We start from the raw sequence: 13,572 nt of genomic DNA on the forward strand, positions 1-13,572 counted from the left end.
GACTCAGACATAAACGAAGAAAGGAGACAATTAAGAGCCTCAGAAAGACACTGGAGGAATAATCCTACTAGTATTCATCGCAATAAACTTAGATCAGTCTGGAAGAAGTACAACAGCCACTTCAAGAACAAAAAATCCATGTTCTTCTGCTCCACACTGGACAATGCAAAGATTAGACCCAAGGAGCTCTTCAATATCATCAGACAACAAACATCCAAACCAGTCACGTCCACTGTACAGGCTTCCAAAGAACTTTGCGATAACTTAGCCAACTTCTTCAATGATAAGTTCTCCAAGATCGAGCTCTCTCTGGTCCATATCAGCCCCCCTTTTTAATAGCAGCATGGCTGGATCACATGGCACCGCTCTCTTACTCCACACCAAACCCTGGTAACTCTTCCACCCCATTCCTGAAGCCGAGATAATCAACTTGATCTCCAACTCCATGCCCTCCGCGCACGTCGTAGGCCCTCCACCCCAGAAAATGGCCAAAAAACTGAAATGCCCCTTAACCCCACTCTGGTGCAAGATTATAAACAATTCCCTAAAAAGTAGAATCATCCCAGACTGCCTCAAAGTGGGTCGAATCACCCCACTGCTGAAAAAACCTGGCCTGGATACGTCCGATTTGAACAACTCCAGACCTGTCTCCAACATCCCTCTTCTATCAAAAATCTTAGAAAGATGTGTTCTACAACAACTAACACAACACATGGACAGTATCAACTTTCTGGAGTCCCATCAATCTGGCTTCAGGAAAGGCTGCAGCACATAATCCGCGATCCTCAACATCATCGACGACATCCACAAATCCCTGGACTCAAGTCAATGCTGTCTCCTTATTCTCCTCGACCTATCTGCTGCGTTTGACACAGTAGATCACAAATTTGCCATCAAGGATCTGCAAGAAAGGGCGGAGCTTGATGAGATCGTTCTCAAAGGGTTCTCCTCCTTCTTACAAAACCACTCCCAGACAATCAAAATCAATAACTTCGAGTCCTACCTACACCCAGTCAACAGAGGAGTTCCTCAAGGGTCAGTGCTCTCCCCTCAACTATTCAACATCTACATGCAACCCCTCACCACCCTACTCAAAAAAGCTAACATACCCTTCCATCTGTATGCTGACGATACGCAGATCTCCCTGGAAATCTCATCTGCTAAGGTCATTCAACGACTCAACGGCATACTGAAGGAAGTTCAACTCTGGCTGGCTAGGAATCACCTAAAATTGAAACCTGACAAAACTGAATTACTCCTCATATCAAACAAAACAGAGACCCCCAAATGGTAGATTGGCTAAAAACTAGATGCACTCAATGGAAACCTCACCCTGGCGGACTCTGTTAAATCACTAGGCATCACGCTAGACCCAAAACCGGACATGACCAAACATATTAAGAACTCAGCAGAGAGCGCCTTCCTCAACCTGAAGTTATTGAACAAAATACAACTTTTTATCCCACCCAAAGATCTCAAGCAAGCCACCCAATCATTGGTGCTGTCAAGACTAGTACGGTAATGCAGTCCTCACAGAAATTCCAAATGCACATTTTGCTCCCCTTAAAACTACATTCAAAGCGGCTGCCAGAATGGTCACTGGACTCAAGAAATATGAGCGCATCTCACCGGCACTCAGAGAACTGAAATGGCTCCCAGTAGAAATGCAGGCTAACTTCAGAACAGCCTGTCTCACTCACAAAGCCCTACACACCGGCAAACCCGAATACCTGGCGGCCAAACTTAAAAAAGCAAGACAGAACAGGAACCTCAGAAGCTCAAACACCCTTCTACTCATACCACTGAAAGCTCGTTAACAAAAAACAGCAACCAGATCATTTGCCGGAAACTCGCCTAAAATATGGAACTCTATTCCTCCCCACATCAGAACTAATCCCTCCTTTACTAAGTTCAAAAGCCAGCTCAAAATCCTGTTCCTCGATCGATCCCTAGTGAAGCGTTAGGAGCTGTTGGAGCACTGTAATCGACTCCTCACTTTGCATTGACTCTACGCCAGCTAGACCTCTATCATGATCTCTCTGGCACCGTGACTTTTCAGTATTTTTATTTTGTGACTGTCCGCATCATTGTATTTGTGTTTAACATGCCCTGTAATTGATGTAAAGTGCTCCGATACCCACCGGTCAGGTCAGTGCTATATAAAACTCCTCAAATATAGTCAGTTGTTACTGATGATTTTTTTGTTTTCGATATTTAGACCTCGATATTTGTACTTGATTTCTGGTGGAATACCCCATGTACATCTTATCATATTTTAGTATTGCAGGCCCTCACACGTGTTATGGAAATGGCCTGCAATGTCAGCAGTTAGCAAATGCCAATGCAGGAATGGAAGTCTGCTGTCCTTTGTTGGCCTCTGTCCCTGCATTTTTTGCGTTTCGGTAGACTTTGCAAAGGGAACTTGCAAATCTTGTACAATGTCAGGTTTGGTACATTGATGAATATAATCTTTGCAGCGCAAATATATATTCTCCAATCACAAACCAGTTGCTGTTGAAACACCGGAGAGAAGTGATGAGGGGTGCTGAGGCAAAGGGGTGGATTCCTTGATCAGCTAAGTGTAGAGGGTCAGATGTACTTTCTTTATGTTGTCAGTGCAAAGGTGCAGGCCATTTTTAGGTCGTGCCTAGCAGCAGTGCGCATGCACTGCTCATTCTGTGAGGCATGCTGTTGTCGAGTATGCTGTGGAAGCATCACCCACTCTTCTCCCATATTTTTCATTGGCTGGTGTCATTGTCCTTGGTAAATGCTGGCTTCCGATTCATTATGAGACTTGTTAGTCCCTCCTTGTTACCGCCCTGTCACCATTTGTTATGGCCCATAAGGACTGGACCTTTTACTTGGCACATTGCACAGACTGCTTATCTAGTGAGTGAGCACTATTTTTGTTATTGACACTGATGGGGACAATGGCGGCTGGTTTATTTTGTCGTATTTGCATGTTGAGCGGGGCACCTGCTTCAGGAACAATGTGCTTTGTTTTTTTTCATTTCAAACTTTAATACTGAGCGCGGCGCCCGCTTCAGGAATACCACGCTCAGTTTATTAATATTTTTTTTATTAAATACGGAGCGCGGCATCCGCTTCAGGGACACCGCGCTTGGATTCATTGTTTTTTCAATTAACTTTGGTCAAGAGAGTGGCGCCCGCTTCAGGGACATTATGCTCTTTCTTTTTTTTCTTCTATTTTACACTTTAATGAGCGCGGCGCCTGCTTCACAGACACAGCGTTCTGCAATGCAATAGATATTGCTTTTGGTATTGTAAATGACAATGCCTTTTAATTTTTTATAAAAGGCTTTGCCATTTACAATGCCAATAGCTCCAAAACTCGCTATTGCGAGACCTATTGCATTGTAAACGCTTGTTGCAGATGTGGCAGGAGAAAGTCTGTATAACTTCAACATGATTATTTGATGTTTAATATTTGTCACCAATTATTATAAAGTATTGTATAGCGCATAGCTACTCACACAGAGTTTCCTGCCACTTAGGCAACAAGGTAAGGACTAGCTGAATAGACAAGAATAGAACATCCAGGTTTTCACTTTTTACGAAAGATGGTCAGAGAGGGACAGCTCCTCAGGGACTTAGGCAAAGTGTCCCACAGCTTGGGGCCCCAAGTATGAGAAGTAGTGACCAACCATAGGAGTCAGTTTGACTCTGGGAACAGTACAGAAGTATCAGTTGCTCGGTCGCAGGGAGTGAGAATGCTGGAAAGGGACTACCAGTTCTTGTAGATACCGCGGACCCGTGCTCGACCTGGCTTTATGCATATTTCATAATGCTTTGAACTGTATCCGTTTGTCCACTGCAAGCCAATGAAGCTCGAGAAGGAGACCCTACACATAGGCATGTTTAGAAGACGGTTCAAAAGCCTGGTGGCAGAGTTCTGTACTACCTCTAGGTGTCTGATAGAGGCCTTGTCTGCCCCTAAATAAAGGATGCTTCCAGAATGCAGTTTTGATAAAAATCAAGGCCTGACTGACTGTCCTTTCAACTGAAAAAGGGAACATCCAGATGATTTTTCCAGCCACTTTAGGGCCGCAAAACATGTAGACGCTACCTTAGTGACCTGGGATTTCATCGTCAGATTAACCTCAAGCCAAAAACCTAAGGTCTTTACTTTGGCGACCGGCTCTGGGCGAGCACCCAAGGTTTCAGATCAATGTTGTGAAGCCATCTCGGGTGCTTAGTGAGTCCCAGAAGGGAGGATTTGGTGCCAATTACAATGCATTGCCCAATTTCTAGTTATTGGTATACTAGTCTTAAATACCAAATGGTTGTTTATTTGTAACAAAAGAAAAATTATGAAAAAAGGAAAATCAAACTTACTAACTGCAGCACAATGGGTGATGGTGACAAAACATGCTTGGTGCTCTTTTATTGGTGATACACACGTGATAATAGTGGTCAACGTGCACATCCAAATAAAGAACAGTGTGGCTCGTTACAAATTGATAAACAGTACAAATAGGGTTTGTAACCGCGGCTGTGCACCAAGCACATTTTGTCACCTTCACCCACTGCGCCGAAGTTAATAAGTTGGATTTTCCTTTTTCATATATGTCAGATATACTATGACTACCCAAGGTCCCTGACGACTCTCATATTCCCTTGGTATTTAGTACCAATTTCAAAGTTGAGACACTGATTTAGTGGAATCTACTGGCTATGCCATATAAAAGTGGAATTCCTCTTCAGTTCTAGTGGGGAAGAACTGACTGACAGCAACTACTGCATTTATCTGAGTACCTTACTTACTACTTCAAACCCTGGCCTCGCCATCTCCTGCTAGGAGTATCTTATCCATCATGGAGACCTGCCACTGCATGTTCCTGGCAGGCTGATACAAGCCGTCCAGACACTGGCTCTGACCCACTTCTGCTGGATAGAACTTTGCTCCAGGCAGTCATGGATAACATCTATAACCTCGACTGCAGCTCCGGCAAGTTTTTACCTTGAGGTTGATACTTTATCGATAACGGGATTCAGGGCCTTGTGCAAGGTCAGCTTGAGTGCACTAAGACTTTAGTTTGATAATGGCATGGCTGGTCATTGTGCCACCATGGCATTTTCCCAGTGGGCTGTAGCTGCGGGCTACTATTATAACATGATAGGCCACCATGACCTTACCATGGCCCCATGGCCCTATTCTAGTTGTGGCCTTCTGCAGTGTGGCGCTGGTTTGAAAAGTTTGCTAGGGCTGATCTTGGTTTCCTGTCAGGCCCTGGTTTCCATTCTCGCTACACTGCCTGCTGCAGCTTCACAACGGTGTTCACAGAAGATGGACATGTTTCAGTATAAATGTGGTTAAAGAATCGAGTGTACAGAGAAGATGTGGGGGATCAGATGAGTATCAAAAACTCTTTCAAACACCGTGGATTAAACCCAGACTTCCTGGTCCAAGATGGAGTCTGACACTAAAGAAACAATGTGAGTTAGAGATGTTGAAAAATAGTGCAAATCGTGATTAAGTAGTGATGTAGTAATGATCTGAACAAATCAAACTAGCCCTCTACTACATTACAGCACTTGATACATTTCCCACAGTGTCATCTGCTTCTGCCTCCTCAATTGTACATTTATCTACTAATACCACACATTCTTTGTTTATTGAGAGAAATTCTCTAGTGGTGTCTTTTCAGTGAATTTCAGGCTCTCTATTGCTTTTAGACATTACCCGATATGCAGTCCCCTATGTTGACCATATTCTAGTGGAAGGTGAACAGAGGATCATTGGAGTAAAGTGGGACTCAAATATTTGAGCATCGTGCTCGAGATCTAACTCAAAAACTCCCTGTTACCTTTTTCATAGGCTAGCTCATCCATGAAAAAAGCAATTTGTGACACCCAGAAATGTTCTGCATCCTCCCGCTATGTCCTTGTTTTCTACTCTCACATAGGCAATCTGTTTTCTAAGTCTCTGAATCATACCCACCTCATGCTAGTTTAAGGTCTGTATAAACTGTATTGGCTGTTGAATTAGGGTAGTCTTCATAAAGAATATTTATATATGGCAAAACCGGCCGGCAACAAACAAGAAACTGAGTTGTGGATGGGGTAAGGGAGGAAGATAGTGCCGGCATCGCTAATCAAAGCGGTTTCGGCTGTCAGTGTGGCAGTCCACGCAGAGCAAATCAAATATGATATTTTAAATACCAGAAATATCGAGGGTTTGTTAAACCTATCCTCATTTAACAGATTCAGACCCCATTATAGACGGACAAAGCAATGTGTGTTTGTTTCTGTAGTGTTGACAATAGTCTCCAGTAGAAACTTGATTGTAATTCAGTCATAGTACAAAGATATGACTCATGTTACATTTCTTTTCTTTAGGACTTCACCATGACCCTGTACTTGAGGCACTATTGGAAGGATGAGAGGCTATCTTTCCCCAGCAGTACCAACCAAAGCATGACATTTGATGGGAGGCTTGTGAAAAAGATCTGGGTTCCAGATATGTTTTTCGTTCATTCTAAGCGATCTTTTATCCATGACACAACTACCGACAACGTCATGCTGCGGGTTCAGCCAGATGGAAAGGTGCTATACAGCCTGAGGTACCACTTCATTATCTTAAGATACTTTTCACTATAACAGTACATAGTCAGAGGTTTTTGTGTGACATAAAATCCACATGCATGTTCAAATTTGTAATAAAGTTATTGAAAATGAGAGTTATACTTTATTACATTAATCAAGAGTTATCAAATAATGCAATGTACTCAACAGCGTATTAGGCAGCATTGTAATGAGCTGCAGTACTTATGGGAGAGAATAATTATTGTGGGAGTACTGAGATCAAATTTGTTGTACATTGAAGACACTGGTTGTAAGCCGTTCCCTCAAGCATGTTCACTTACAAACTGTTCACAGAATCGACTTCCTTGAAACTCTCTCCTTATCATATCACAATCAGCTGCAGAAACATTTGCAACACAGCCCATCTACTAAATAAATATTTCTCCAAAACTATTTACAACACATCCTTCTGTCTACTACGTACATATTGCTAAACTTGCCTAATAACAGAAATGTTACGGATAATGGTATGAGTAATACATGAAAAAATCATACATTTTTCAGTGACACCCTCTTTTTTTATCATCTAAAACATGTCCCTGCTTCTTTTTCTACATCCTCTCCCCCTGTTCACACTGGCTACTATTCACAAAGGTAATTTACTACGAGTAAAGTTAGACTTTTGGGTTAAGTAAAAATTTTGGTCTAACTTTACCTTTGTGAATACCGAAAAGTAGTAAAGTTAGACTTTTGATCTAAGTTAGCCTTGTGGTCTAACTTTACCTTTGTGATTACCTGAAAAGTAGTAAAGTTAGACTTTTGGTCTAAGTTAGACTTTTGGTCTAACTTTACCTTTGTTTGAATTGTGCCCAGAGAGTAGAGACTGGAAACTGAATGTTGCACAAGGTGGTTTAGCTATGACTAGAATATTGAAGTTGGCAGATTATTGAGACCTGGTTTGAGTGAGGCAAATGAAAAAGTGAGCACGGTAATGAGGAAAAATGCCAGGAACTACTTTGAGCACTTGTGTCAATTGTTTGAAGAGTGCACCAATTTTAACTTAGAGCAACTTGGCTTACTGTTAAATGGATTTGGTAGGAATGTGTTTAGGAAGACTAAATAAGGTTCTGGTAGCAATAACCAACTCGTTATGGATTAAGGGGCTGAATAACAACACTCTTAAAGAGTTTAGCATGTGTGGAGCTAACTACAGATGAATGACAATGAGTCAGTTAGACATATGTGATTGGAGGTACGTTGATTAGAAAGGAGAAGTGGTTTCAATGGCATTGATGTAGAAAAAATTCAAAGGAGGGGTTGATATCACCAAGGGTGGTGGTGTAGAGAAACACATCTTCCAAAAATTCTAACATTCTTGTTGTGAGTGTCTCACTTACAATTTCTACCTCAGGTCACCTCGCGTATTAATCCATAAGGACAAACATATCATTATTTTTCCACTTCATATCTCTTCTGGGCCAACACATTCAGTGCCCATTTTCACCTAAGCCATTGGAGATAAATTATGAGTTCACGGTCATGGACAAACGCCTTATGTGCCTAATCACTCATCCCACAAGGTGAAAATTCCTTCAATACCGTTTCATAATGAGCATTCATTTTCAGCCATCAGTACAGTTCCCCTGATGTCACTTAGACCGACCTGTCAGCCTTAGGTTTGTCTTACCTCTAAACATTTTGCCTTTACCCATCCTTTCTATCAGAAATTGTTTAGTGGCCTTGGGACTCTGTACACTTTACCACTGCTAACCAGTAATAAAGTGCTTGGGCTCCCTCCCGAAAACATGGTAAAATTGGCTTACACCTGATTGGCATATTCAATTTACTTGTAGGTCCCTACTAAAGTGGTATACCATATACCTAGGACCTGTAACTTAAATGCTACTAGTGGGCCAGCAGCACTTATTGTGCTACCCACTTAAGTAGCCCTCTAAAATGTTGCAGCCTGCCAGCAGTTTTAACCTGCCAATTCGACTTGGCAAACTAACCTATTTGCCAAACCTAAAACATCCTTTTTAATACATAGAAACCACCCCTAAGGTTGGCCCTAAACAGCCCAAAATGGCAGGGTGCATTGTAATTTAAAAGTTGTACATTTACATGTCCTGGTATTGAAAAACTCACAAATTTGTTTTTCACTATTGTGAGGCTTACCTCTTCCAAAGGATAACATTGGTTACCCTTTTACATTTAATAAGCCATAACTTTGGATTGGGAGCAGGTAGGAAAGTCATGTTTTGGTTTCTGAAGAATTGGAATTTAAAATCCTCTCTTATGGTAAAGTTGGATTTAAAGTTGCAATTTTAAAAATGCCACATTTAGAAAGTTAGGACAGGAACAAGGGAACCCTACTCACACGGAACCAGGGTAATAAACGTATTATAAAAGAACAAAGGCTCCTGTACCTAGTACCTGAGCAGACAGACACACGCTGTCCTGCTACTTGGCAGGATTGCCACAAGCTGAAGTTGATTCATTCTCCATATGAGACACCGAAGTGAGAATATTCTCACCCTCCATATGATAAAAGTATGGCCTCGTCATGATTGACGAAAGAAGGAAGTAGCCTGCTTCCATTCATGCGCTCAGAATCGGCACTCGACCCGTTTTGACAGCTCTTTGATCGTGCCATCCTCCGCACACATGGAGCCTTACATTCACGCATTCACATAATAGCCGGCTCACCACTCACCCCACACTTGGGCTCCCTGCTGGGACCCATGTGAGTTTCTTTTTCTAATCCTTTGTACTGTGCAACACCCTCCACACGAGCTGGTCCATTACCCTTCAGGTGTCCCTACGATCATAGGTCCTGAAGAGACCCTACACTGCACACAAGTTGCATAAATGAACCATTGTTTACCAGGACTGATCACTGATCACTGTATCTAGCGCTGTCTACTGTACATATATATTTTAATGGTCGTTTATATGAAGTATTGGAAACCTTGTATATATTTCACATATATGTCACTAATTTCCTAGGTTCCGTTTTTTAGTGGGACACCTCTCACTCAAAACTATATGTTCAAATGTATTACTTTGGAACAGTATTTCATTTCAAGGATTATATAAATATTTTTGATTCAAAAACAAATCAGATGTGTATTTGCTTCCTTCTCTCTCCAATATCACTATAACCCAATATATTTCCATAGTGGCCATATACATTGAGATTACTTCATTAAGTGTCCACAGGAGCCTATGTTTTTTGATAATACATTTAGAAAGTTAGCATTTTTGTGACCTAACCATTTGGTACCTGCAGCCTATTCCTGCGTCACATGACTAGGTGTTAGTTGCAGTTGGCCTTTGTATATTCCTCCCAACAGCCACACAATAGGTGGATTAGGTTCACCTGGATGAGTCATCTTAGGCAGAATGGGGTGGAGCTGTGCATAGACCTACTTGACTTCAATAGCCTGTGCCCTGCTCTATTACAAACAACTTTACTGTAGCCTTTTGTGCCTGTAGCAAGACTAGAGCTGGGGAAGGAAGGCAGGAAATTTCAGACACTTCTGTGACAGGAACAGAGGTTTCTCCTACTTTAAAATAGGCCCAAGTATAAAAAGGGGACCCTTGGGCCCACTCTTCAGTTCACTTTCTGGGTCTGTGGTAGGACTAACAGAGGACTGTCTGCTGCTGAGGCCTGCTGTGTACTTCAGAAGACTGCTTTGCTGCACCAAGATAGCCTGCTATGTTGCTTGAGGCTGGCTTTGCACAACCAGAATCTGCCCTGCAGCTTGAGCCCTGCAATTCATCTTAAACACAGGACGTCCACAGTGACTGCAAGGGCTAGTTGGCTGGCCTCCTGATCAGAGCCTCAGGGACAGAAAGGCTCTAAACATCTTGAACCCATGCCTCGACCCTGCCTGAGTGAATACTGATCCTCTAAGTGGTGCCTCTCCAATCCTGGACCCCTGGAAGCAGTTCTAAAGGTGCCCAGATAGCCTAGATATAATGCTGGGGAGTTAGAAAATGTTCTGCCAAAAAGTGCTCTGAGAACGGGGAGGTAGCCGGGTCCTACCTGTTTGTCAATCCACGTAGGTGCATAGATGGTTGTCCTGACTTCTCGGTCGCTCAAGCTATGATCTTCTCAGCACAATATAGATAGGGGGGTTATACCCAGAGAGTCACGGGGACCTGGGTGGACAATTGGTGATAGGAAGGGGTCCCAGTAACGTAGAAGTAATACTCACACAATAAAAAATAGAATCAAACAGAAAACAACTTGCTACACAATGTTTAATTCACACTGTGGGAGCATATTGAATATACAATGATTCAAGGCAATTAGTAATTTCTTGTAGTGCCCCAAAGAAGTAAAAGGAAGGGGAGGGTGTGACAGTGTAAGGAGGTAGTGAAAAAGGAGGGGAAAGTTTAGATACTGGTGTAATCAGCAAATATAACGATTATTTTTGTATGTTACATAAAACTGTACACAAAATCAGGACCGTTTAGGTTCATATAGCTTATTCAGGCAAAAATCATACTCCACATAGTTCATAAATGAGAGCAATCTGGAATGGAGTTGATATGGGTAGACTGGTAGTTGTCGACGTTTCGACCCTTATATATGCAGACAGTAATATTCTTGCTGTAGGGTCTTCATCAGGACAAGGGGCGTGGGACACATAACCTAGTTAATGTAAAGATATGGTGTTTTAGAGTAGGGTAAATTATCCCTATGTTTATTTAAAACAAAGAGCACATCAGCACATATACGAATTGGCAGATTCCCGCCCATTTTAGTTAGGGCTAAGGCATGGGAAAACAAAACTTGGCGTGCACACGTCACAGATATTAAAGTCAAGTTAGCATTTAAGCGTAAAAATACTCAGGCTAAAGGTGGGGCAAACTCAACACTGTTTTTTAAGCCTCCCGATCATTAATTTATTTAATTCCCTAGGGTAAAAAACGGTTGGGAATAGGCTGGCCGTCATCGATGGCTATGGATAACATAATTATGTGAAACATTATTAAAGAGATTCAGAAATGTTGCGGTCATAATCTAATGGCCTCGAACTTAATTAGCAACTGATAATACATCAAGTTTCGAACTTACCACAACAGTGGTAGAGTCGGGACCCGATATCATCGGTGTCAGGGTCGGTCTAATCAATCTGTGGGTTAGAAAGGAGGGGACGATGTAATCGTAATGAGATACAGTAAGTAACCGGACGGTCAGGCGGAGACAAATGACTCACCATATTGTCGAGTTTCTATTTATTATAAATGCCTGTCGTAGTCCAGGGTTATGTCGATGCTGGTGCCAATTCTGTGAAATAAATTAATAAATGGCTGTTGTGGAAATCGTATCTCATTAGCGGGTAACATATTGTCATTTCGGACACTGGAGAGGCACTTACCCGATCGCCGTATTTAAAACACGTCCGACGGGATTAAGGTAGGTTAGTGGATGAATGCGGAACACACTCAGGATGCGTCTAAAAATCAAAAGTTAAAATGACGTTTAGGGACATGGCTCGTGCAGCCTGGGGATTGCCTCTGAGTAACGGGCAGGAGGGCTAGGAGATTCCAATATTACTTACCAAGTACGGAGTAAATCTCGTGGTGATCGCTGCTCAACATCGCAATGGCGAAGTTAGGTTCCGGATTGGTGATATCACCAAGGGAACGGGATCACGTGATCTACTCGGACCGTGTGGAAATAGTGGAAAGACTATTAGGGGTTGCTTGGTTACCGCTTGTAAACCATAGACTCGGACCGTATCAACATAGTAGATAGATTACTAAGGGTTGCTGAGTTACTGCTTAACAGCAATAATCATGGTGAAAAGACTGGCCGCCTAGCTGGGTAGCCTACACACTGAATCACAACTGGTAGAAACGTATAGTCAGTAATTGTTAGTAAATAATATAGGATCTGAATCAGGGTGGAACAATTGGACATGAAGCATAGGTCAGCATTGTAATATGCAGTCAATACGTAGCAAGCATTGCTGAGCACCAAATTCATTGATATTAACAATCATAGATACATATTTCAAAACACATGTTTAAAAGAAACAGGAACAGCGCTATTGGTGCCATTGAGAGTGCATAAGAGCCAACCAGTGGTGTACCTCCCACACGGGGGTATATAAACCATTAAGTTTGGTCTAGAGTGGTGTACCTCTCACATGAGGGTAAAGACCACAACACTTGGTCGAAAGATTGTAAAGAAGTTAACACCAAGTAACGACTGTATCATTCTTAAGAGGGACATATAGAGTTGGTTATACACCCATATAATGACCCACCATACCAGGATTGACGTACCTCTCACATGAGGGTATGGCCATGCCTTTGGTAAATGGAACTGTATTAGGATAAAGTAGCCAATTGAGAGAAAGAGCTATCGAGTTCATTAAGCCCGGATTCAATTGAGTCTAATGCGTGCATCCATTTTAACTCCCGGGTGTTAAGGATGCTGGCGATATTGCCGCCACGGGGTCCCAGTGTGGCCTTTTCAATGATTAACCATGTGAGGCTCTCGGGTGAGTGTCCAGCTGTGGTGAAGTGGTCTACCAGCGGAGCACCTGGCACTTGGCACCGTATTCTGCTCATGTGCTGGAGTATTCTTGCTTTCGCTTTCTGCTGTGTTTGGCCAATGTATATCAAGAGACATGGACAGAGGATGGCATAGATGATATTTGACGTATTGCAGTTAGTGTGTGTCTTCATTTGGATCTTGTGATGGCGATAGGTGAATTCTTTGGTTTGAATGGTGCTGTCGCATGCTTTGCAGCTGCCACATCTGAAGTGACCCACTATAGGCGGTAAGTTCCACAAAGTGCTGACAGTAGGATCCAGTGGTGTCTTGAGAAAAGACCGGACGACCTGGTCTTTAATGCTTCTTGCTTTTTTGAAGGCGTGTAGAGGCGGATTTGCTTGGTTGATATCATCAGATATGAGTTCCCAGTAATGGTTGATTATGCGTCTTATTTTATTACTTTTGGTATTGAAAGTAGTCACACATACTATTCTTTGTTCTGGACAATC

At 42.4% G+C, this 13,572-nt stretch overlaps 1 protein-coding gene across 1 annotated transcript in view; it reads left to right on the top strand.

The window, feature by feature from the left end:
- LOC147707821 (gamma-aminobutyric acid receptor subunit rho-1-like) overlaps positions 1-13,572 on the top strand; it is a 477,030-nt gene that overhangs the window by 323,401 nt on the left and 140,057 nt on the right. The window contains exon 5 of the mRNA XM_086925248.1: positions 6,361-6,584. Coding sequence (XP_086781374.1) covers positions 6,361-6,584 — 224 coding nt within the window. The remainder of the gene's footprint in view (positions 1-6,360; positions 6,585-13,572) is intronic.

The sequence above is a fragment of the Lissotriton vulgaris genome, chromosome 6 (assembly GCF_964263255.1).
Source record: "Lissotriton vulgaris chromosome 6, aLisVul1.2, whole genome shotgun sequence".
NCBI classification, from domain to species: Eukaryota; Metazoa; Chordata; class Amphibia; order Caudata; family Salamandridae; genus Lissotriton; species Lissotriton vulgaris.